At 49.1% G+C, this 26,236-nt stretch overlaps 1 protein-coding gene across 1 annotated transcript in view; it reads right to left on the reverse strand.

Annotated features, from left to right (window-relative positions):
- Positions 1 to 781: 781 nt before the first annotated feature.
- LOC149272882 (histone-lysine N-methyltransferase SETD2-like) overlaps positions 782 to 26,236 on the reverse strand; it is a 28,905-nt gene continuing 3,450 nt past the window's right edge. The window contains exons 2-21 of the mRNA XM_089506642.1: positions 24,819 to 24,834; positions 18,465 to 23,266; positions 17,678 to 17,809; positions 17,111 to 17,239; positions 16,617 to 16,740; positions 15,428 to 15,505; positions 15,215 to 15,312; positions 14,583 to 14,709; positions 14,320 to 14,454; positions 13,975 to 14,103; positions 12,901 to 13,569; positions 8,995 to 9,040; positions 7,928 to 8,081; positions 6,469 to 7,159; positions 5,992 to 6,126; positions 5,618 to 5,760; positions 5,410 to 5,524; positions 2,406 to 2,486; positions 1,388 to 1,489; positions 782 to 952 (exon numbers count right to left, since the gene is read on the reverse strand). Of these exons, the coding sequence (XP_089362768.1) occupies positions 782 to 952; positions 1,388 to 1,489; positions 2,406 to 2,486; positions 5,410 to 5,524; positions 5,618 to 5,760; positions 5,992 to 6,126; positions 6,469 to 7,159; positions 7,928 to 8,081; positions 8,995 to 9,040; positions 12,901 to 13,569; positions 13,975 to 14,103; positions 14,320 to 14,454; positions 14,583 to 14,709; positions 15,215 to 15,312; positions 15,428 to 15,505; positions 16,617 to 16,740; positions 17,111 to 17,239; positions 17,678 to 17,809; positions 18,465 to 23,266; positions 24,819 to 24,834 (8,077 nt within the window). The remainder of the gene's footprint in view (positions 953 to 1,387; positions 1,490 to 2,405; positions 2,487 to 5,409; positions 5,525 to 5,617; positions 5,761 to 5,991; positions 6,127 to 6,468; positions 7,160 to 7,927; positions 8,082 to 8,994; positions 9,041 to 12,900; positions 13,570 to 13,974; positions 14,104 to 14,319; positions 14,455 to 14,582; positions 14,710 to 15,214; positions 15,313 to 15,427; positions 15,506 to 16,616; positions 16,741 to 17,110; positions 17,240 to 17,677; positions 17,810 to 18,464; positions 23,267 to 24,818; positions 24,835 to 26,236) is intronic.

The following is a 26,236-nucleotide window of genomic DNA, read 5'->3' on the forward strand; positions in this document are numbered from 1 at the left end:
TAAAGTGAAATAATTTTCCTTCCTGTATAATCTAGAATTTCTCGGCATCACAATTTAAGAAAAAAACAAAAACATTTATTAGAAATGGCGTTTCCTCCACGAACAATTCACAAAAAGAGACCCTTAAATAAATCATTTTTTGCGCACTCATCCTTACATAGCTTTGTAGGCAAATTCATTTTATTTTTTACATAAAAAATTCAGTAAAAATTTGAAGTAAAATGATATAAGATGTAAAATAAAATAAAAAAAAACAAAAACACAAACTCGTTTTTGACAATTCGCAGATTCAAAGAACTCGTGGAGGACGTCAAACCGGTAAACGGAACCCAAAAAAACTCAGCAACACAATCAGCGGTTAGCGGAATATTTACAGAAACGGGGCGCGTTTGGAAAGTTCCGGGTTTTTTTTTTGTTTTTTTTTTTAATTCGCTGGGAGATGGAAACAAAAAATATATATCATTATATTCACAGAAAATGTTAAAATATAATACAAGTCCATAAAGAGATAAAAAAAATATATATATGCCCACAATTTATTGCGCTGTACATCGTCGTCACGCGGAGGAGACGGGAGCGGGAATTTCCTGCGCGACACGCTCCGTCTCCTTCCACTTCATTCACTACGACAGGAACTCATCGACGAAGGCTCCCGGGGGTGGGCGAAGAAGCACATAAAGGGGACAGCGGCCAAATTTGTAAAGTTTAAATGGGACATAAAGGCCATAAAAGGGTTCGGGGTCCCCCAGCGTCGCTGGGGGTGCAATGCCGCGAGGAGCCTCTAGAGGGGGCTGTTCATTCCCACGTCGTCCTTGGGTTTGTAAACGGTCCCGAACTTCTGCATGTACTTCTTGATGTACTCCTTGGTTTTGTGTTTCACGTTCTCGTTGCAGTCCAGATCCTCCGGGTTCTTACAGTACTTCAGCTCTTTGTTCATGACGCCGTGAGTGAGCTGCGAGAAAACACAACAGCGGGGATTACGAGGCTGAGTGGGCTTCGGGATGATGTCATCGACGATGCAAAGTAACACGCGGACGCCGAGAGGCAGGTCCTTAAAGGAACAGGCAAGCCTAAAACACACCACACCGATACAGCAGGGGGTACGCGTTACAGGCTATGCGGTGGCCCCCACCCCTTTCTTGATGCCACCACGCTGAGGGCAAAAACTCGGCACGGGTGAATTAATTGCGGAGCCCACGAGGAACAGAGCAAGACTCCAAAACACTGAGACGCCATTAAGAGAGCGTCTGCCGGGTGACGAGATGATCTGGAACATGCTCGGCTGAGAGGTCACTACGATGCAGACCGCTGTATCTAAAATGACCCCCCCCCCCGTTAATGCCCCTCGCAGGGGCTGCACAGACCCCGACCCCCCAGCATTGCTCACCTTGCGCGCCAGATGCTTGAAATCCTCTGTGTTATTTATTCGCCCCATCTTACAGTCCGGCTTCCTGTAGGGGTTGAGGCACTGAACGATAAACTGCGACATCTGAACACAGAACAGAGGAAAATATTAATCACGCGCATGCCGACAACACAGACACCTATATATCCCAGTGATATAGATATATATTATATATCCCAGTGATATAGATATATATTATATATCCCAGTGATATAGATATATATACACAATATACCCCAGCGATATAGATAGATATATACAATATACCCCAGTGATAGATAGATAGATAGATATAATATACCCCAGTGATAGATAGATATATACAATATACTCCAGTGATAGATATATAATATACTCCAGTGATAGATATATAATATACTCCAGTGATATCGATATATACAATATATCCCAGTGATAGATATATACAATATATCCCAGTGATATAGATAGATATATACAATATACCCCAGTGATATAGATATACAATATACCCCAGTGATAGATATATACAATATACCCCAGTGATATAGATATATATAATATACTCCAGTGATATAGATAGATATATATAATATACTCCAGTGATATAGATATACAATATACCCCAGTGATATAGATATACAATATACCCCAGTGATATAGATATACAATATACTCCAGTGATATAGATAAATATACCCCAGTGATATAGATATATAATATACCCCAGTGATATAGATATATAATATACCCCAGTGATATAGATATATAATATACTCCAGTGATATAGATATATAATATACTCCAGTGATATAGATATATAATATACTCCAGTGATATAGATAGATAATATACCCCAGTGATATAGATAGATAATATACCCCAGTGATATAGATATATAATATACCCCAGTGATATAGATAGATAATATACCCCAGTGATATAGATATATAATATACTCCAGTGATATAGATAGATAATATATCCCAGATTTCTGTGGGTCTCCCGAGGGTTTACGTACCTCCTTCCTGAAAACCTCTTTGCTCTTCTTTGCCAGTTCACTCGACGTGTCGGCCTCGGCGGTCTTGGCTTTCTTGGAAGACTGGAAAGGAAAAAAAAACACCCAAACACATTCACTGATTAGACTGTAAGCTCTGTGGGTCAGAGTTCACCAAGAATGAGAGACGAAAAATTGACCAAAGGGGTTTATGTAGATTTAACTCCCAACGGGTCTCCCCCTAAAAACATCTTGGTGGAAAGCCTTCTCTACATTAACCTTTTATATGCCAGGCTGGGGAGCGAGGTAATGCAAGGGAGCGCACAATGCTCCAGAGCACAAAGTGTTAACCATGGCCAGCGATACCCCCCACTGTAAAACACAATTCAATTTCCAGGGGTCTGTGGCCACACTTTGTTTAAAACAATAATTCTGCCTTCGTAACGTATACATATTCCAGGGCGTATGCCACGGGGTACTATAGAACCAAGATTCTCAAACACTCTTTAAAAGGCCATGTATAATATCATTTCTATATAATAATAGCATTTATATTTCTATTTCTATATAATAACACATATTTCTATGTCGTATATACAGCCTTTTAAAGATTTAAATGCCTGCGTCGGGCGGACGGACCCAATTCCCCCAAAACCTTCCAACGTTTCCAGCGCAGTCTAAAGATCCAATCCAGAGGCAGGGAAATAAGGACAGCCAATGGGCAACGCCACTTTCCTAGCAGCCAAAGGGTTAAATACATTCCAAAAGCCCCCCATTTCCGCTAGCAGCTCTTTCAGGGGGCATTTGGGAAGCGGAAGTAAATTGGCGCCCCCCCCCAGAAGGGGCTACAGATGGAGAGGACATCGCAGCTGGAGAGCGCAAGTGTTAGGAGAAGTGACGGGGGCTGGGGTGGGGGTCCCGGCCCACACGGCCCCTGCTGGCTCCCCAAGTGGGGGACATAAATCAGGGCAGCTCATGAAGACGAGAAGGTCCACGAGAGATCACGTTGCGCGGTAAATCACGTCTCCAAACAGAGACAGCTGCAGAGCTCAGCGGGCCGCAGACACCAGCGAGACCCTCAGCGGCGGGGGCCGACGAGCTTAATAAATGCTGCTGTCAAGGCGGGGGCCGCAGGTGGTTTAAAGTGGGGGAGCGTAACCATACAGGAGCGGCATTTAAAGGGCAAAACCAGTAGGGGCCACTGGCCTCCGGACCGCCGTCTATGAGGGGCATCCATGGTGACACCCTCACGTTATGTTTCAGAGGGAACCCGGAGACAACGGCCCCCATGAGATGGACCCTCGAGTCTGCGATCCCTCCCCCACTCAACGTATAAAACTATTAAAACCAAAGACCCTTCAGGTCAGCAGGGATAACAACGTCCCACAACTACTGGGAGGAGGCGCCATGTACCCTGTGCCAACGCTCTCCGACTTCTAAATCTGCGCCACCCTCACTGTCAGCGATACAAACACATACTGAAACGGCCACGAGCATTTATTTATATATACACACACACATTATATATTATACACACATATATTATGCAAACACGCACACGTATATATTCTACATGCAATAAGCAGCTAAACCGCACACGGGGGAAAAACCATCACAAAGAATAAATTCCCAATTCAGTGAAGTTTGGGTGAAATCCGTCCTGTCTGGGTTTTCTCAAAGCCTCTATTTATGAATTTTGCTTCTCGTTCCTGTAAATGAACCCGCGAGCCCCCCCGCCCTGCATGACCCCCCCCTCGGCTAATTATTTCTACGCATTCATTTTTTTAATTAGAGCACGGCTTTAATGGGGGGGGGGCAGCCTGCGAATTATATTTTATAGATTTTTCCTCTGTTTTAGCAGAAGCCGGGTCTGGATGGAGAAAAGCTTATAATTACCCCAAACCCGCCAAGCTTCCAAACTCAACAACGAGAACAAAAGCGGCCGCCCAGCAGAAGCCAATCCCAAAGCCTCAGACGGAAAACGCACAGTAAGCGATTTAACGTTTCAAACAAAACGCCACATATATAAACCCACATATATAAAACATACAGCTCGGGGGAGGGGAGAGAAGAGAGAGAGACGGGGAGAGAGAGAGAGAGACGGGGAGAGAGAGAGAGAGAGAGACGGGGAGAGAGAGAGAGAGAGAGACGGGGAGAGAGAGAGAGAGAGAGACGGGGAGAGAGAGAGAGAGACGGGGAGAGAGAGAGAGAGAGACGGGGAGAGAGAGAGAGAGAGACGGGGAGAGAGAGAGAGACGGGGAGAGAGAGAGAGACGGGGAGAGAGAGAGAGACGGGGAGAGAGAGAGAGAGAGAGACGGGGGAGAGAGAGAGACGGGGAGAGAGAGAGACGGGGAGAGAGAGAGACGGGGAGAGAGAGAGAGAGAGAGACGGGGAGAGAGACATTTAAATCCATAAAGGGATAAAGGACAAGAGGGAATTTATTATACGGAGGAGAAAATATTATACGCTCGCATAACACCTGGCGACGCCGACCCGGCGCACCGCGTCTCTCTCTGCTGCCCCAGTATCATTTAACGGATCAAACTGCACCCGTTGCACAGCTCCGTGGAATATGGTGGTGATATATAAATAAATATCATAATTCTTGGAATTTTGGGGTTAAAGCCGATTTCTATACTTTGCAACCAAATAATTTTAACATTAAGACGAGAAACCTTCCCAGAACCCCCCGGAGCTCCACTTATGACAATGATATCATACGATTCACACGGCGCTCCCGGCACCTAAAAATCTGCTATATGAATAGTCCTAGAAAACCAAACACCAGAAAAATGAGAGAACGACTCAGTCTTAATCACCCAGCCGGACTCTCTGACTAATGAAAGTCTATGGAGGAACGGACTTCATTAGCATTGCCGTAAAGCGTCTGCTCAGTGTGGTGTTTGAGCTGGGAAAGTCACCCAAAATATCACATGACTGACAGGGAACAAAATTAAATAAAAGCCACCATTAAATTTACAGAGCGGGGAGGGGGATGGGGGGCAGTATGTGCTTTAAATGTATTCACCTTCATTGGGTTCTCATCATACGTCGGGGTCCCAAGGTCCATTTCAGCTTCATGTTCAAGGCTCCCCCCATCATCACCCGGACTGTCCCAGGACGGGGGGTCCCACTGGGTTTGCCTGGAGAGACAAACATTTATGAATGACTGTCATTCCCTTGAGTGATGTCACAGTATGATGTCAGCACACACTCCCACGAACCGCATGACATACCTGGTTATTACATGATAATAATAGATCTTTCCTTCGGGATCCCGGGCGGTCTTCCAGCTGGGGGGGAGTACGATGGTCTTGGGCTTGGGAGGGGAAGGAGGTGGAAGGTCCAGAAGGTTGGTGGCGGCCATTCCCATTTCGGGCTGTCGGTGAGAACGATGACATAGTGAGAGGTGAACTAATGAGTCCTGCAGGAGTCACATATAACCATAACCAGCCAGGGACCAATCACCAGCCACATCCTGGCTCCATCCCCCAGAGACCCCAGAAAGGGGGCAAGCTGCGCGCTCTTTGTGCCAGGTCGCCAGGAAAGCGAATAAACGGCAGTTAACGGCACGATATTTGAAATACCCGGTCGGGCGTCGGGAACCCACCTGCTGCAGGGCCGGAGCTTGTCCCGGAGCCACGATTGTTTGGACAGCGGGGGCTTGTTGCACCACGACGCCTTGCGGGTGGGCTGCGTAGATCTGCTGCCCGGGTAGATACTGCAATCCCGGCTGGGGGTAACTCTGCAGATGGGGGGGACACAGAAACATTCGTCAATCAGGCCTCATAACGCCCCCGTGGACCGACCGACCGTAAGACTCCGCTAATAACTCCCACCAAACCCACAATAATTTTAACACGAATATTATTTGGAGGCTGGATACAGAACGAGCCTAAAGCAGTCTGTACCAGCAGCGCCGGGAAGCTCTCCATTTACCCACTACCTCTGCAGTGCCTCCCGACAGCCTATGACCTGTGATTTTGGAGTTCTGTGTCCCGTATACAATTTATATATATATTTTTTTATGAGTGCGATGCGCATTTCATTTCGGTTGTCATGGTTACCGGTAAGACCCGGCAGTTACCTGTACAATGGGCTGCGCCGTCTGGGCGTAAGCGGTCGGCACGCCGTACACGGTCGGACATCCCTGCCCCTGGTAGTAAATGGCGGGCTGGGAGGGCGGAGGTGGATACGGCGCCTGGGTTTGCAGCGGAGGCTGCTGGACCGCCACGGTTTGCTGGTTGGGGTCCCAGACTCCGTAGCTCTGGGTGGGCACCGTACTTGGCGCGGGCACCGGAAGGACCGCCACGTTGGCTTCCTGGGGCACTAGGCCTTCGGCCGGAGCTACATACTGCTGGGCGGGAACGTCCATGGCAGGCGCTACATGCTGCACCACGGGGACCGGCTGTGGGGGTAGAAGAGCTGAGTTAACCATCATGCCCTGGCTGGGGTCGTAGCTATTAGGAGAAGGAACGGAGTCCGGCGGCGGGGTGGGTAAGAGCACCTTTCCAGCGTTCGGATTTGTGGGGTCGACAAAAGACTGAATGGGGTAGCCCGGAGGGTAGGCCATGAACGGCGGCGGGAGCTGCGTGCCGTAGGGCAGGGGCTCGTAGGCGATGGGGGACGCCATGCCCAGGCTCTGCATCTGCTGCTGCTGCTTCTGGGCCTCCCTCTGGGCCACCTCCTGCTCAAACAGCTTCCTCCGCTCCTCCGTCGACAGCTTGTTGCGATCCTGCAGGCGGCTTTTCTTCTTCGAGGAGACGGGGGTATCGTACCTGGCGGCGGGAGACGGGACAGTTACTGCGCTACGGAATACGTTGGCACCATATACTCCGGCCACATCGCGTGCAGTATTCGCACATCACAGGGTTTAGATATCCTCAGTATCTCCCTACCTTCTGGGCTCCGTCTCCTTTCCTCCTCGTCCGCTTCTTCTCCCCGTTATCAGCTCCGCTATCCGGGTACTTCCGGCAAAAAGGGCGGAGCCGCCGCACCCCCCTAGTCCCCGATTGGAAGAGCAGGGGAGAGGTGGACCAGGCGGATTGTGCCGTAGCTCCACCCCTTCTCAGAAGTACTCCAGAATATGGCAGGGGGATTTGGGGAGAAAGAGAAGCGTTTCTGTCCATCTCTTTCTCCGCGGATCCGGCCCCGATATTCCGGCTTCTTGGAGAGCTTCCGGAAAGAAGGTGGAGCCTCAGAGCAGATACCAGGGAGAAGCAGATGGACGATGACGACCAATAAGAGGCAAGAGAAGGAGACGGGACACAGACGCTGTCGGTGGAGAAAATACCGCGTTATCCTTCTACTAAATTATAGGGGCGCGGCCGATAATCAGGACAAAGACGCATTTAGATGATCTGCGCTCTTTTATAATGGCGGCCAACGCGGTCACCAAGGGCGACGGGCAGTTTTAAGTTAAAAGCTCAGCTTAAGAGCACAAAAAAAAGTTCGTAAAAAAAAGAGTAACGGAAGAGGTAACTTCATCCTCAGAACACAAACCGCGGATTCCTGTAAAGAAGTTTTATTACCGTTACCACCCCTACCTGTCATCCCCTCTCTTTGATGGCCGCTCATAAACAAAGCCTGGCGGGGAGGGCGACTGATGCCGCTTCCTCTGGCTGGAGTCTCGCTCCCGGGGCTGGGTCTTGGCGCTCGGAGTGAGGTATCCAGAACTCGACGAGTCTCTCCAACGCTCACCTGAGACGGATCAATAAACGGGGCTTATTCACTAACTAAACATTATACAGGGGCCGGCCACTGATTTATCTATACATTATACAGGGGCCGGCCACTGATTTATCTATACATTATACAGGGGCCGGCCACTGATTTATCTATACATTATACAGGGGCCGGCCACTGATTTATCTATACATTATACAGGGGCCGGCCACTGATTTATCTATACATTATACAGGGGCCGGCCACTGAGTTATCTATACATTATACAGGGGCCGGCCACTGAGTTATCTATACATTATACAGGGGCCGGCCACTGATTTATCTATACATTATACAGGGGCCGGCCACTGATCTATACATTATACAGGGGCCGGTCACTGATTTATCTATACATTATACAGGGGCCGGCCACTGATTTATCTATACATTATACAGGGGCCGGTCACTGATTTATCTATACATTATACAGGGGCCGGTCACTGATTTATCTATACATTATACAGGGGCCGGTCACTGATTTATCTATACATTATACAGGGGGCCGGGTCACTGATTTAACTATGCATTATACAGGGGACCTGTCACTGATTTATCTATACATTATACAGGGGGCCGGCTCGCTGATTTATCTATACATTATACAGGGGGCCGGCTCGCTGATTTATCTATACATTATACAGGGGGCCGGTCACTGATTTATCTATACATTATACAGGGGCCGGTCACTGATTTATCTATACATTATACAGGGGCCGGTCACTGATTTATCTATACATTATACAGGGGCCGGTCACTGATTTATCTATACATTATACAGGGGGCCGGTCACTGATTTATCTATACATTATACAGGGGGCCGGTCACTGATTTATCTATACATTATACAGGGTACCACACATGACTGATTACGAGGACGATGAATACTTACTGTTCTCCTTCTCCGCTTGACTTTTCTTTGGGATTCGATAAACCTCCTGCAACAAAGACGAGAAAGACGTTAGAATTACAGGACTTTGCGCCCTGAACGATGAATAACGCAAAACCAGTTTGTACAAAACAGCATTTAACTTCAGAGCCCTTTGAGACAGGGAGTAAACCCCCAAAAATGGATGTTTTATATTTAAATCAGCTTTCCAGATAATTATTATTCAGTGCGATCGAATCGATACGAGAGTTTCCCCTTTTCTTGGTATTCAGTATCAGTCTAGATTGTAAGCCTGCGAGCCAAGCTCTCTTTGGGTCGGTTATAGTCGGACGGACGGTTGAAGTGCGTTCTGCGCAGACAGAGGGTCTCGGGGGTCAGCAACCTGCATTTCTATTGTTTTCTCGCTGGGATTATATTACGTTTTTCACACAAATGGGACGCGAAGGTTTGGCCGTAATGTGCAAAAAGTATCGATCAGACCCAAAAATTAGTTATTTACACCCAAGGCTGATGCAGAAAATCCAACCACTCAGCGACGGGACGATCGTTACGACCGGATTAACGAAAATAAATAATAAATCAATCACCGCCTGGTTATAAATGCCGCGTTTCACCCGACGTTTTGGGCAAAAAAAAAAAAAAAAAAAAAAAAAAGCCCTACAAAAATGTGGAATAAATACAGAAAAAGCTCTTTGCAGGATTGGGGATTCGCCGGCGCTTTATAAAGCTGCTGTTCCACCTTCGCTGCTGAATGTAGGAGGCCTGTAACTAAACGCAGCGTGCGAAAGATTTCCTCATTTCATCGTCACGTGACCCAGAAGCCGGTGCTGATTGGCCACAGAACATGAGAGTCTTAAATGGTATTTCATTTCATAAATGTTTTTACGTTTAAATAAAATGTTGAATAAGTGGCACGGTATCTTTAACAAAACAAATGAATAAATAATTGTCCCCCGGACTCAGCTGTAAGGGGGGGGGTCTGTGTATGAGACTCGGCAGCCATCATTCACAATTTAATGGGGGGGGGGATTCTGCTGAGCCCCCCCGTATACGTTTGCCCCAGATATTTCCCGATCAGCGGCGTGGAGAAGATGGCCGCTGCTCCGTGTATGAAGGGCCGGCGCGGCCGACTTCATGGGAATTTATTTGTGTTTTTGTTTTAAAAGCCGGGTCGCTGGCTGCGATTATTATAATTATTCTTAAATGGGGGAGCGCGCAATTTGTTAACCTGACATTTTATAAAAATAACCATAAATCCCCAAAAGCGGGACAGGAACAGCCCCCCGCAGGAACGGCCCCCGGCAGGAACGGCCCCCGCTTTCCACGAGTTCCCCCGGACGGAGACAAGAGAGAGCCGGAAACGGACGTCTGAATAACCGGCCAGACGAGCTCCGCGCTCTCCGCGCCATCCCCGGCACAGCGGTCTCTTTCACACGCAGCCCTTTTCAGCGTTGATACCGCAGTGAGACGGACCCCCCCGCCGCTCCTCGGATCCGGGTTCCTCTCCAGGCGAGCGCACGCTGACTTCAGAGACCACTCAGGAGCTCAGCTCGTTCTCGCGACTAAAAGGACCGTTTCCAGGGATGAAAGCCGCTCAGGTTTTGGGGGTCTTCCAGCAGAACGCCGGCCGTGGAGGGGTTTCTATCGCCGTCGGGTGAAATTAACGAGATCACAGTAATAATATAACTTATAAACCCGACCCGGCGCCATCCACGGAAAGACGTCACACCTCACGGCTTCGGGAACCCTCTCAATATCAAGCATTCTATCTTAAACCCAGACCCCGCCGGCAGATCGGCCCCATCCGGCCCCCGTCCGGCCGCCGTTTCTCCTGCTGTAAAGACTCAAACCTTAATCAGTCGTTGGTCTTGTCTTAGATTCAGGAGCCGTATGTCTATCCCATGCATGTTTAATACCCTCACTGTATTACCCTCTACCACCTCTGCTGGGAGGCTGTTCCACTTCCAGGATAAATTATCCACTTCAAGTGAAACTGAAATCCCAAATTCTCAAAGCTATGAAGGCATCTGGTTACACCGCCATGATGGAGCCAGGAATCTCTGGTGAAGCTGCCCATAGATACCTCGATGGGGAGTTGCTTTCTGCCCCAACGCACCTCATTTCACCCTGATCAGTCACGAGTCCTGCAAGGTGTGTTGGGTGGTACCTGTGTGTGTGTGTGTGTGGGGGTTATGTTTTCGGCACGTCAGTCACAAACAGCAGAAATCATTGTTAGCCGAAAATGTAACCCCGGCACACGACGGGTTGGCGGGAGCCGCAGTGCCCGCGGGGGGCACAGGGTGTGAGAAGAGGGTCTCTTGGGCGCCGACGTCGGCGATTCACCTAGGATAGCGTCACGAACCGTCAGATCTCGCCAGTCTTCCTGCTTCCGCACGCCAGCTCCGGCGGGTCGAGTAAAGCGAGGGGCACATGGTCAGCTGGCGGGGTTGGCCCTGAGAAGCCAGACGGAAAGGGTTCAAAAAGTTACACGGCTCGACATCAGACGCACACAACGCAGCCTCAGCGGACACGCTAAGGGGGGCACGCGGGCTGTTAGCGGTGTCGGCGAGGTTAGCGTGTTTGCGTGTGCGCTCGCTGCATTTTACTGGAGGACGGCACTAGTTTATAGCAGAGTACCCGGGGCCAGGTATGCCGTTTACTTTATATACGTGGCTCTCATCCAAACATACAAAATAAATCCCAGCACAAATCAGAGCGGGGTTTAGGAAGGAGGGAGACACAGATTATACTGCTGGCCTCTGTATGCACTACTACTGCACTGACGTTTTACTTAACTTTTTTTTTTACTGAGAGGGTGGTAGATAAGTGGAGCAGCCTCCCAGCAGAAGTGGTAGAGGGTAATACAGCGAGGGGATTAAACACGCGGGGGATAGACATACGGCTCCTGAATCTAAGACGAGACCAACGACTGATTAAGGTTTGAGTCTTTACAGCAGGAGAAACGGGCGACTAGACGGGGGCCGGAGGGGGCCCGATCTGCCGGCAACAATGGCTCCAAATTAAAGCTAAACGTATTTCCAGAGGTGCTCAGTTATCAGCGTAGCGGGGTAGAGATAACGGCCGCTCTACACTCACAAGAGCTGTAAATCCGTCGCAAAAACCATAACCGAGGATAAATATTTAAAGGGCCGTCATCTCGAGTCCAGCTTATCCTACAACCCAGAAACCCCAACCGGGAGGCGTCCGACCCGGAGACGCGGCTTCTTCACCACCAAGACGGAGAATCGCAAAGACCCCTCATCCGGAGGTCTGGAGCGCTCGCCGCGTCTTTAACGCTGGCCACTGAAACAAACCGCAAGATTCTTTGGGACCAACATGGCGACCGATCTCCGTGACCGGACCGGACAGCTTCATACAGACAGGCGGGAATCCGTGCAGCCAGACCCCCAACACTCACCCATTGTCACAAACCCACCAAGAACGCATCTTACACAGAAAAAAGGGGCGCGCCCCCTAAAAAGCACATAAATTTACATTTTATACACATCTTCTGCACGGTAACGGATCAGAACCCAGCCAGAATATTCCTACCACCTCCCGTTACTAACAGAGTAATAACAGAGAAATGAACGGAGTTCGGATCTCCTGCAGACTCGCAGGTTACGGATGGCCGCCCCACCGCAATAAACACCGCAGTTTGAGAATTTAGCGGCTTTAGGCCAAACTTTATAAAGAGAGGACCTGAAACCTCCATGTTTTTTTACATAACGGTAACGCAGACTGACAGAGCCGCCGCGCGGTGAAAGATGCAGAATAGGAAGATACGCGTTCGTGAGATGGATGAAGGTTTGGAAAGTTACGCAGAGACGGTACGTGGCCCCCCCCGAGAGGTTTGGGGGTCCCCCGGCGGAGCTTTTACATAGAGATCAGCACGGAGACGATCCTTACCTTCAGATACTTCCAGCCCTCGAGGAGCTTGGTGGCCAAATCGCTCATATCCAGCATCTTATCAGCCGGCTCCTGGCTTCTCTCGCTCTCCACGTCAGACACTCCTTCCTCCTCGTCTTGGGACGGCGTTTCCACCGCGGACGCCTCTTCTTTCGTGTTCTCCTTGACTTCGGCCTCGGGAGCCTCGGGTCCAGGCGTCTGGGCTTTGGCCGCGTCGGCCGGTTCCGTCTTGGGCTCCTCCGCGGTCGCCGGTTTGGCATCATCGTCTCTGCCTTCGCTTTTGGCGACGGGTTCCTTGGGTAACGGAGCCTCCTTACACTCGTCTGGGACTTGGGCTTCCGACTTCTCCGGTGCCTCCTTGACCTCGACTTCGCTGGCGGCGTCGGACGCGGCGCTGTCCATGCTGTTCTCGCTGATGACTTTTAGTCGCTTGAACACCAGTTTTTTGGGAGTTTCGCCCTCGGGCTCCAGGCTGACCTTGGCGGCAGGGTCTGGGGTATTAAGCGGCGTATGGGCTCGGGAAGTGTTCTCGCTCGAGTATCCGTCTCCCTCGCTCAGCAGAGGGACGGCCATCTTTGTCTGAGCCCAACGTTGAACGATCGGCAAAATCTTGCTTTCTTCCAACATATTTTTGTTGGGGATAGGGAGGAGCGCCAACGTCCTAATGATCTGCCCCAAAACACAAGAAATATAAAAAAACATTACTTTCACCGTCAAATCATCATCATTTTACCAATTTCCTCTGGGCAGTCTGAGCAGAAATAAGAATTAAAGAAAGTGCAAATACTTCTTACTCCTATTTAAAATGAATCCACTGCGCCGAAAGGTTTCTGAAAAGAATATTTAGATAACTTAATCAAAACCAAAATAGCATTTCTTTGATAAACAAACACAAAAAAACTCCAAAAACTTAAAAACACCCAATTTGCACCAAAAGGGGGACAAAAACTCTTATGCCAAAGAAATGGGTATTTTCTGTATTTGATGCGGTGCGGAGCCGTCAGGAGACAGGCCAGCCGAGAAAACGTCAGTCTGGACGGACAGACAGCGCCGGGCCTGAGACGACGGACTGACCTCGAGTTGGAGTTTGATGTTGTTGCTGGTGTTCCCTCGGCTGTCGCCGAGCTCCGCCATCCAGATCCAAAGCAGGGACAAGCCGTGGCACTCCAGGAACGACTTCAGGCAGGACTGCGACTGCGTGTTCTGCGCGGAGGGAAGTAAAAGGTGGAACGGCTGCTTTAACAGAAAGTGCCCATACTCTGTAGCGTTATTAGATTTATGGATAACAGGCATGAGCTTTACTCGGGAGAGTTTGCCTCGCTCAGCAGCTTCCCCGGGGTCACCCCATGCCACAAGGCGACAGACGCAACGCCGGGCACGTTCACGCGGAAGGCCATTGGGGGGTCTTGGGGGTCTTACCCGAATTAGCTTGAGGCAGGTGAGTTTCTGGTCCAAGGTCTCGATTCTGACCATCAGTCGGGATAAACTCAGGACCTGGTTTTTGTCGGAAAGGCCTTCCCCGTTCTCCAGCAAGGCCTCCAGCTCCCCATCCACCTAATCCAGACAGGACAGAAAGGCTTCCCGTGAGTTCTTCATTATCTACCGGCGGCTTTACCTTTAACAAAAACTCCGGGAGGAATGGAAAACGCTGCAGCGCGGGAACATCCAAGGAAGACACTCACCGAGTCCTTCTTGCGAGAGCGCTCCTTCTTCATCTTCCCACCGGCTGCTCGAATGCTGACCCGGTTTTCGCCTCCGAGGTATCCCCGGCAGTTGGCGGAACCGCAGAAGCATTTCTGGGCTTCCTTCCTGCGAACGAAATGAAAGCAACGATGCCGAGTGAGAGAGCGGAGATCCAGGAACCCACCGGAAAATCCAGAACCATGAATAAAAACCCCAAACATCCAGAGACGAATACACGAGAGGCTTAGCAGCTCCAGAAAAAGCTGAAGGGCTGAGCTGGTACAATCTTTGGCTTCCAAGTGAACCAACGCGGCTTTGATCCAACACAGACCATCGGCGGGTCTATTCACTGTAGGATGAGCCGGCTTGGAAATTGGGCCAACTTGTTAAGAAAATGCCCCAGGGCCCATGCAGATATCATTAACCCCTCAGCTTCTGCGAGGTGTTTAATTACATCTGTGCAGAGCTCGCGTATAACATGGAGAAAGTCTTCTAATAACGATCCCAGAGAGAACCCCGACTGGCCAAACGGGTCATCGGTACTTTGTCGGAACTTCCTCTGCGCACACGCGTGGAACACGTATCCCGCTCCCAGCCTGCGGTCAGCGCATGAAATCACAACTTTTCTCACCCGTATCTCTGAAACTGGTAGTCGAATGTCAGCTCGGAGCCGACGGGAACCACGCGAGTGGTGAAAAAGCCAACTCTCAGCTGCCCGTTCACCGTCCACTACAAACCAACGGGGAAAAAAACACGCCATCAACACGCGGTGCGGGGACAATCATAACCCCTAATGGATTCCGGAATAAAATGCTTATTTCATTCGCCAGGCGTAAAACCTCACCTTTTGTGTTTCACAGTTTGGGTCACAGCTGTGGTTCATGAATCGGGAGCAGTTCCCCTTCTGAGTGGCGTCAATAATCTAGAAATGTTTGAAAATAAAAAAGTCAATCGAAGAGATTCCTAACGTTTCCCTGTCGGTAACGCGCAGAAGACATTCTGGATAAACTGACACCTAAGGGTTAGTGAATAGACCCCAGAACTACATATATGTATGTATGTATTAGATTATATATATATATATATATATATATATATATATATATATATATATATATAATCTATATCTATAATCTATATACACACACATGTACATTATACAGGAGTGAAACATGGGGGGGGGGCATGTTTTAATCATGCAGAGGAGTCCTTCTGGAAAGCCAACAATTAGAAAAGTGGTCCAATAGGAATCCATGAATCCCGTTATACGTAATAACCCATTGTACAGCGCTACGGAATTTGATGGCGCTATATAAAACAAATAATAATAATAATAAATGCACACGCGAACGCGTTACTCCCCTTATTGAAGTCCTTTGTTTTTTGTATTTATTAGCGCTTTGCCTTTTATGTTTGTGTGTTAGATCAGCACGTGGCGCCAGAAGGCCAGCGGGTACAGGAGAGCACAGCATCGATCAGCTCATCCCCTGGGGCATGGAAGGGTTTACTCGGGAGATAACGCCTGGGCAGATAAGTGAACGCGTGCGCCTTCCCTCATTAAGGATACACCGCGAGATACACCGCGAGATACAACGTAACCGACATCCCATCCCGAAGAGAGCGACAGGACTAGAAGCGTAGGGCTCTCCTAAGTGTGACCGGGAAAGGATAATTATATATATAGAGTTTGCCGAGGGCACGCGCTGTAAGTCTGGGCAGAGATGTCGCCCTTCGAGCCGCGGGACGCCTAGCTAACCCCTGGCAGTTAGACCCGTGGGAAGTACCCCGATGTTCATGACCAAGACCAAGGAAAGCGCGTTGTGGATGATCTTGTCAAAGGTGGGCGCCATCCCATGAAATCGTTTGGGATACGACCCTTCTGCAAGAGTCGTGGCGCGTGCGCAGCGGCCGCACCGTGGCTTCTTTCGGCCACAGGTTCAGCGTAAATCTAAAACGCTTCGCAAATCTCCGGAGGAGCCCCGACTAATTCATAGCTCGGTATTAATCTACTTAATTGCCCGCGTTTAACCCACCTCATCGTTCTTCAGAGCCATGAAATAGTAGTGGATGTTTTTGTTGCGGGCGTACTCCTTCACGCGGGCTTTAAACTCCTTGTGATCGAGGACCTCGCCGCAGTACTCCAAAACAAAAGCGTTCCTGGCGCGGGACACGGAGACGCAGCGTTATTTCACTCATCTCTCGATTACCAAGGAATACAGCTTATTCCTAACCAATAATATGGATTTTTTTCTTATAGCTCCACCCCCCTCTAGCTTAAACCAAAATAGTTACAATAAATGTTCGTCACTAAAATGCTTCCCCCGACCATTCTATGGATAGTTTCCACAGCTAGAAAAAACACCACAGGACTATGGATGTCCACCGGCTATAGGGGGCCACACGTTTGGCATCTCCAAGAGGGACAACACCGGCTCGGTATATTAAATCGAGAAACCGTCTAAAGTCTTTGCAAAGAAAACCCAAAACACCTTCGGGGCTAAAAATAAATTTAAAAAATGGACTTAACGGTTTGAGATCTTTGGCAGCTCGCAGACCCCAGCCCTTTTTTTCCGTTAAGATGACTTCAACGTCCGCGTGCTGCTTCCTTTGGAACCGCCGGTTGGAACAGTACTCTCCGTTGGGGCATCTGGAAGAGCTGGCAGGCGGGAGAAAGAGTAGATATTATCATGGTGGTCATCAGCCACGCGCTTCGAGGAGGCCAAGTGCCGCCAAGCTGCAGCCAAAGAGAATTTAAGACGGAAGGAAGAGATTGTATCTGCCGGGAACGCGACTCCTCGAAGCACCCAAACGAGAGAGCCGGGAAGCACCGAGCCTCTGCGGCATCCTGCATCTTTCGGAGCAGCCCCCAAAAGCGGCAGATACCCCTCTGCTGTGAAGGTTAGAGCTATGAAGTGTCTCTAGACTCCAAACACAATACTCTGTGTCCTACTGAACATGAAAACAGGAAGAGTTAACAGACCCGCTTTTATTTATTTCACTTTTAAGGCAGGATAGACGGAATTGGATAATTTCCTTAGTTACGTTTATCACGGAATACTAGTCTTTGTGAGACGCGCCCCGTAAAGCGATTTACCATTCTATCATGAGGAGGCGATTCAGACAATCTTCCCCGCACGCCACCTCGCCCTGGGACCGCTCTTCCTTGGACAGGAGGGGGCATTCGCACTGCATTCTCTTGATGTCTCTGTGGCTTTTGTTCTTCTTCCTGCGGACGGTTACAGACACTCCGATTATACAGGTAAGAAACCGCTTTTACAGGTAAAAAAAACACCTCTAATTCTCTTCGCATCATCTGGGTATCATAAATCATAAAACAGCATTCTGAACATGACGGCCTCTTCATGGAAACGGCCATAAACAAAAAAACCCCAAAAAACTGTTCCTGCCATTTATTGACACCATCTATAGCTTTGGCAATGAGTGCTACCGTTTGGGGGCATTTAATTTAAAAAAAAATAAATAATAATAATTTGGGACTGGTGGCAGAGCCAGCATCATCTGGTCAATATTCTGAACCTTGTGCTCCCACAACCCTTACAAAAGCTGCCTGAATCAGCAACTAAAGGTGGGAGATAACATAACGGGGAGGAATAATCATGCAGATGCCGAGAACAGGGTGTTAAGGCGGCTGCTCCCAGGGGTTTCTAGCCCTAGAAAGGGGCTTGACGTCCGACCAGGACAGCGATCTATCGTACTTCGAATGTTGTTGGACTCCCACTCTCATAAGGCTCAGGCAGCACGGGTGCAGAGATTATTCTGCTTAATGCTTTTCCTACACTGCGAACGACTGTACCCGCGTCACTCAATACATGTATGTTACGAAGTATCGCAGAGTAAACCCCAGTCACGGGAAGTCATACCTTTCCGTTAAGTACATGTTCTCCTCGATAAGGTCAAAGTAGGGAGGCATATCTCCTTGCCGAGAGTGATCCTTCCAGTACTGAGCGTCTCGAAACTTGTCCATATTGCACAAAATGCTCTCGCCGCCTGGTTTTGGGCTCGCGGGGATGCCCAGGTCTGCCTTCAGCTTCTTCTTTTCCAGAGCTTCCCCATCGCCTTCGGAGTCGGCCTCCAACTCTTGCCTCCTCTTCTTAAAAGGTCCTCGCTCTTTGAGGTCCGTCCTGTCCGAGGTCTTCGCCGACGGCTCCCTCCTCTCCGCCATGGCTACGTTATCCTTTGTGGAATTGCTGCTGATCTCGTGCGCTTGCACCGAGCCGGTTTCTCTGGGCTTTTCGCCGTGGGACTGCAGCGTCAGGCTCTGGCCGTGTCCCGTTTCCCAGTTAAAGTCTTCGTCGTCTTCGTCGTAGCAGCGCGTGGCAGAGTCGGGGACCGTGACGGAAGGTTTGTTGTACGACAGTTCATGGGTCTTCCTATGCAATCTAGGATCCCAATAACCGTTGTCTCTGCCGTAACTCTGTGAGACGTCGTAAACTCCACAAGCCGGCTGGTAATTGTAACCAAAGTAGCCATAACTGCTGTCTGGCTGCTGGTAAGTGCTACTCGGTTTCTCTGGCTGGGTAAAGTCCCAACCGAGGCAAGAAAGATCCTCTGCTGCTTGAAAACCAACGACCCTTGAAAAATCCCGGGACCCTTGTACTTGATCAAAGCCCGATGATCCTCCCTGTCTACTGTCGGGCTTCTCGGCAGAACTTGGGACCGGTTGATGAGACTTGTTTTGGTTACACACCAGAGACAGCATCGCCAAGTGGTCTTCTTTGTTTCGGCTACTTGGTGGACCGGAATTCACGGGCTCTTCTGCTACATGAACCTCACGTGTCTGCCCCCCGCTGCTTGCACGTTCGGAGACCTCGGGCTGGCTGGTGCTCACAACACCATCGCTATGAGGAGGTTGAACACCGGAAGAAAGTTCTTGCCTTTTGGTCTGACTGGTCGGCGGAGCGGCAGGTTCTACCCTTTCTTCTGGTGCGTTCTGCGGAGGAATGGATCCTTTCGATTCCGTCCCCGCGTGCGGAGATTTAACTGGACGCGGAGGCGGTTTATCCTCCTGCTTTACAGCTTCTTCTTTATGAAAGAAGAACTCACTTTTATTGTTAAGCCGGGGAGGAGAACCAACATCTTCCATGGCGATGGTGGAATTCTTAGGAACGATGACCACAGACTGCAAGCGTTTCCTGGGCATACTGCTGTCATCTGAATCGGTGTCTTCCGTGTCGCTCTCCTCGCTCCCGCTTTCCTCTGTGTCCGAATAATAATCCGCCACAGCCTGAACACCGACACCGCTGGCTTCTCTACCGCTCTCTGTTGCTTCTGGAAGGTCACCTGAGTCCAGTCCGACAGAAGGTGTCTCGGATAATTCCATCTTCTCCTCCTCAGACACATTGTTTGAGTTTGTTGCAGGAGCTTCCGGCTGCGGTGTTGAAGCATTAGATGGATTGGCAGCTTCAAAAATATCCCCGTTCTCTGCGTTTTGCTCCTTCGGTGAGGGATCTTCCACCAAATCAGCTTGTTTGCTGACCAAGACGGTAGGCGCAGGTTGGATTTCGTTTTCTACCGGACCGTCATTAATGATTTCGCTACAAATAACGGTCTCTTCCGCAACTTGCGTAGCAAAGGCTCCTTCAGATTCTCCTACTTTAGAGATCTCTTCCGTCGGGAAGTCCCAAGGTTGGCTCTGCTCAGAAGCGTCGGATGCTTCATTTAAGTCGTACGTAATTTCAGTAGTCATTTCGATGTCCGTACACACGAGTTCCGATGCTTTTACATCTTCTGGAACCGACGGATCGACCGTAGCCTCCGTTTCAATGTCTGTAACCGGTGGCCGACTGTTGTCCGGGGTCTCATCTGCTGGTGTTGGGATTTGGTTAAATGAAGAATCGTCCCTTCTCTCTAAAGCACGGTCAGGGCTTTCTAATTTGGTCCCGTCAGACATGACATGTTGGTCATCGGATTTTATTTCAGACAATAATTCTGAATTACTAGCAGCAGAGCCCTCAACTTCAACTGGATGAGGAGGAACGGTAACCTCATGGTCATCTCCGCTAGCTTCACATTGTTGGGCTTCACCCGGCGCCTCTCTTGTCGCATGGTCTTCTTTAGTTGCTCTGACTTGTAACTCATCGACAGACCGAGTATGAGGAACGTCCGAAGCGGAAGGATCCGAAAACGAGTTGAAATTGTGCTCTTCGAGCACGGGGTCTTCGGTGGAACTGAGTGTTACAAAATTCCACGTTTCCCTCGGCGATAGACTTAAATCCCCCTTGTCGGGACTTGCGACATCATCATACTTGGCTTCTATGGAAATCTGTGTCTTCCTCTTCGATTCCCTGCCGTAGCTTTCGGAAAGCAGCAAACTTGGATAATCGCTGGCCTGTTCGGTCGGGTCGTGATGAAAAGCTTTGATATTTTTAGGGTCGTTCTCATGGGCGACCTCACCCCCCTTCACTCTTTTTCGCTGCTCTTTGATTACAGCACCGGGCAGCTCTTTTGTTTCTAAATCCCATTTGGAACTTCGGGATCTGGTCATTAAAGGGTATTTTTTAGTCTCTATGAGTTTAGATTTTGATTTTATACTGAAGACCACACGGTTCTCAACTTTAGGGTAAATTTTACCATCGGCATCTTTCTGCAGCCCGCCATCCGTGTCTTTCTGGGACCCGGCATTGGCGTCTTTTGGAGGTTTGTCTTCAGGATCTTCAAGCCCAAGATCTTTTTGAGGTCTGCTTTCATCTTCCTGATGCTTCCCGTCCTCATCTTTCTGCAACAAGCCGTCCACCTCTTGTTGATGTTGACTTTCGGCATCTTTTTGCAATCTATCCTCCGCCTCATTCCTATGTCGACTGTCGGCATCTTTTTGCCCTCTGCCTTCCTCCTCCTCCTCGTTTTGAGGTTGACCGTCGGCTTCTAGTTCCATTTTGTCATCGAAATGTTCCGGGGGTTGACCTTCTGCATCTTTTTGCACTTGGCTGTCGATGTCTTTTTGATGACGACCTTCTGGGTCTTTTTCAAATCTGCTGTCAGAATGTTTTTGAGATTTACCTTCCGCGTCTCTTTCAGATCTGCCATCAGAATCTTTTTCAGACCTGCCGTCTGAATCCCTCTGAAGCCTGCCTTCCACATCGTTCTGCCCTTTGCTGTCACTATCCTTTTGAGGTTTACTCTCGGGGGGTTTGCGAGGAGAGCTTTTTCTGGATGTTTCTGGTTCAAAAGACTTCTTCAAATCCCTTTCGGTTCTACTTGAGGTCCTTCCTCTCCTATCCGAGTCGTACAAATCTGCCTTAGAATCGCGGTCATATTTAGAATGTGATGAAGTCCTGGAGTCACGATAGGAAGAGGAAGATGAGTTTGACGGACGCTTGGAGTCACTTGACCTGTGATGTGACCTTCGATGCTCGTCTTCTGAATCAGAGCTGTCTCTTGTACGGCTATCAACACGAGAACGAGAATATCTTGTTCTGTAGGGAGAACTCCGGTGGTATCGTCTGTCTGATTCGTAATAATGAGAGCGTTCCGATCTAGAATAAGATGAACCACTCCTAGGAGCTCGATCAGATCTAGACCTAGAAGGTGACCTGGAGCGGGACCTACTCGTTCTCCTTTCACGGTCCGACCTAGAATGTGAATAGGAGTATCTGGAGTCTCTGTCTGACTTGGGGTAACTTGAATATCTCTCCTCCTTTGTGGATCTTGACCTGGAAGAAGAGTGCTTACCACTGTCCTCGCTTCTTAAAGACCCCGAAGATCTTTTTGAGTCTCTTTCCTTACTGGGAGGACTTTTTAACTCGTGCGACCTGTGGCTCGAAGAGGTGTGAACCGAGTCACCGTCCGACTCAGGACCAACCGCCGAAGCATCACAGTTTGACATCTTAGATTTAGAACTAGTTTTTTCCGGGCTGAAGCTCGATTTAACGCTCTGTAAACTGCTGGAATTTTTTTCTTCAATCCCAATATGGGAATATTCTTTTGAAGGAGCCAAAATTGTCTGAGTACTTGGGCTATCTACAACAGAAAACACAGACTTCTCTTTACTGTCCGGTCTCTTGGCTTGCTTTGGACTAGCCGAATCCCTCGTCCCAGGGCACGGAGCCGGCGGGTCTTTTGTCACAAGCGTCTGTGAAGGTACAATGATAGAAGGCGACGTCTCTCTTAAAGTCGAATGAACAGGTGCCTGCGATGTTGGCGCTTCCTTGGCTTCTGAAGATTGCGCGGTGTGACGGAAGCCTCCATCACTGGGGCCACTGGGTTCTAGCGGAGACGGTTGAGCTGGCGTCAAAGCGGGTGTAAACGTAGGCAACGAAGCCGAAGCAGGAGGTGGTGGGGGAGCCGGCTGCTTGTTTGTAACACTGAGAAGGTGCTTCTTGAAATGAATTTTCCCCAGTTCCACTTTTGGTTTTGGAGGAGAGTTTTCTCCCGCCGACCCGCCAGAGTCTGGAAAGTCCATCTTAAATTTTGATGTCTGCTCGCCGGGGCTGAGCATGGGAGGGGGGTTCGGAGCCTCATTCTGCTTCTCGTTTACCGGAGAAGTCAGTAATCGGTTTTGAAAGGTCTTCTTTGTAAGGCTGAAGCTGAATGAGACTTTCTGCCGTCCTTGTTCCTCGAGGTTAACCTTTGCTTTTGTTCCTTTCGGTAAAAAGCGGCTCGAGGAAACTCCTTTAAAAGCAGAGGTTTTACCAAATCCTATCTTGGAGGAGTTTTCATTCTTGGCCTGGAGGAAACAAGGAAGATTCTATTAATACCAGATTACTTCATCTGTCATTTCCCTAACAGTCTATTAAACCTCAACAACCAATCAAGGGAAAAAAATTATAAAAAAATGTTTAAACCTTCAGTCAGTAAGAACACCGATCGTGGCCCCTGTTACAGGGTCACCGTACCCAAGGCTGGGTACCCCTGTTTGAGGGCTGAGGAATCACCGGTCAGTCCCTCATACGGATCGCACTCAGCTATCCACGGATCATCCAGACCACCATTCGTAGTAAACCAAGAAGAACTCTCTTTATTACAAACACACAGAACTTTATACAATCTCAATGCAATGTGTACCGAACCCAATCCCATCACTCCCATCCCATCACAAATCCCATCAGTATACAGGGGATGTATCAGGTGAGGGGATTACAGAATACAATGGGTTCCCCCACCTGTGTTATCCCCCCTGTAGTGCGGGTGCCGTCTGGGCAGACAGGGCTGTGCTGGCTGATTAAGAGCCCCAGCCAGATTATAGGATCGTCTCTTTGAAGGCTGGGGCTGAATCCACATCAGTCTCTGGGCCGGTTACACAATAAACACAATATAATATATTACCGGGTCACGGTATACGGAACCGGACACAAAAGTGCTCCGTGACCCGGCTAAACTTCATATGACATATGAGCCAGCTAGCCTGGCCCTGTCACAGCCCCTGACCTTCATCTAAGCAGATAGGATCCCTTCTGTAATCATCACTAGAAGGTTTCTACACTCTGACTTTATAGAAACAATCTCCTGGTGGGCGGGGTCAATGAGGGGAACGGGGAGGGGTCAATGAGGGGAACGGGGAGGGCATGTCAGCATGTTACTGTGCGTGTAAGTATGTTAGTATGTCAGCGTGTCTGTACTATGTCAGCATGTTACTGTGCGTGTAAGTATGTTAGTATGTCAGCGTGTCTGTACTATGTTAGTATGTTACTGTGCGTGTAAGTATGTTAGTATGTCAGCGTGTCTGTACTGTTAGTATGTTACTGCGCGTGTAAGTATGTTAGTATGTCAGCATGTCTGTACTGTTAGTATGTTACTGCGCGTGTAAGTATGTTAGTATGTCAGCGTGTCTGTACTATGTTAATAACATACTTACATGCGCAGTAACATACTAACATAGTACAGACATGCTGACATACTAACATACTTACACGCGCAGTTACATACTATGTCAGCATGTCTGTACTATGTTAGTATGTTACTGTGCATGTAAGTATGTTAGTATGTCAGCATGTACATGTAAATATGTTAGTTTGCATGTTTGCAGCATTAGGGCAGCTGATAGCCCCCGGAATATAAACCAGATGTATTAATCTTGCTCTACCGAAGCCTCTCTTATAAGCAAGCTGGTAAATCCTATATAGATACGTCCTGCGTACAGGACCACAAATTACCATAGCAACCATAGTCCCTATCATCTGACTACAATCCCCACAACTCCCAGCCAGGGGTGGAACATCCAGGTCCTTTTAGACAAGTCTGACAGTAGGGATAGCGGGGAGAACCGATAAACCGCTTACCTCTTGCTCTTCTTCTCTATTGTAATCCGGATGCAGAGGCATGCAAGAGAAAAAGAGAAAACACAACATGACTTTACTGTGGATACAAAATATCAGCATGCAGCGCTACGGAATACGACGGCGCCATATAAAACAATCATAAATAATAACAATACTGGGACGATCCCATTATAAACCATTTCAATATTCAGATTACAGATACAACGATCAATCCATCTCCTAACGACCAATAACGGCGTCAGGGGGACGTTCTAAAGAGGTAACTCTTCAATTACCCCGCAACCCCGACATTGGAACACAGGAGTGATGGGAGTGATAAAGGGCCATTGGAACACAGGAGTGATGGGAGTGATAAAGGGCCATCGGAACCTTTTCCAGCTACAATAGTCATTGACAACATTAACCCCGTCTGCGCTGGATTTCTGATCCATTTCATGTTATTTTAGTGGACAAAATTAGAGGGCCACTGAAGTCCTGGACGGCGTGGGGGCTCACGTAGTCTCAGGCGTCACCCCCCGGAAATAACCGGGTAACACGGAGAGTCTATCGTAACAGCAACACGTCCCGCCACACACAGCAAGTCCTTCCATCACTGCCCTGCCGCGGAGATGGGGGTTATTCTGTGATGCCCCGGACCCCCTGGAGCCACGCAGCCCCAGTTGCCCCCCCGGGATGGATCACGATGCCAGAGGCAGAAGAACCTTACAGATTATTTACACATTCACGGGATCAGACATGTCTGGAGAAGCTGAAATGCTGTAAAAGTCTCATGACAAAGCGGCCGTGTATCGGCCTAAATCTAGAGGGTCAGATGGAATGGAAGGAAGTTCTGCTTTATGGAGAGGGTGGTAGATAAGTGGATCAGCCTCCCAGCAGAAGTGGTAGAGGGTAATAAACATGCATGGGATAGACATACAGCTCCTGAATCTAAGACGAGACCAACGACTGATTAAGGTTTGAATCTTTACAGCAGGAGAAACGGGCGACTAGACGGGGCCGATTTCTTTTTATAAGTGTACAGGTGGGCAACGTGAGGCGCGGCTGTTACCTGCGGTTCTGTATGATATTTTTATGGGGTTTATTAACTATTTTTGTCTATCGGTGTAAATATCGCCGGCAGCGGCTGTAACCGGAGCTCCGGCGCCAAGAAGAAAGCTTTGAAGTGTGACAGACCCCGGCTTCCAGGCACCGCCTCCTGGTGTCACGTTACGCAGCGGCCTAGCCGAGTGACGCTTCTCTGACTCCGCCTCGGACTTTCCTGGCCCCCGCCCCGGGGACGGTGCTTCCCACCACTCAGCCGCGCTTACTACAGACCGGGGATCGCGGCCTGGTCAGGTCAAGAAACCGGCGGCCTCGTAACGATTAGCGCAAGAGAAAGAGCGGAATCGGACAGAGAGGGGTTTCCGCGGAGAAGCCTC

This window comes from Sceloporus occidentalis, unplaced genomic scaffold (assembly GCF_023333645.1).
Source record: "Sceloporus occidentalis isolate IW3139 unplaced genomic scaffold, rSceOcc1.0.p SCAF_404, whole genome shotgun sequence".
Classification (NCBI taxonomy): domain Eukaryota; kingdom Metazoa; phylum Chordata; class Lepidosauria; order Squamata; family Phrynosomatidae; genus Sceloporus; species Sceloporus occidentalis.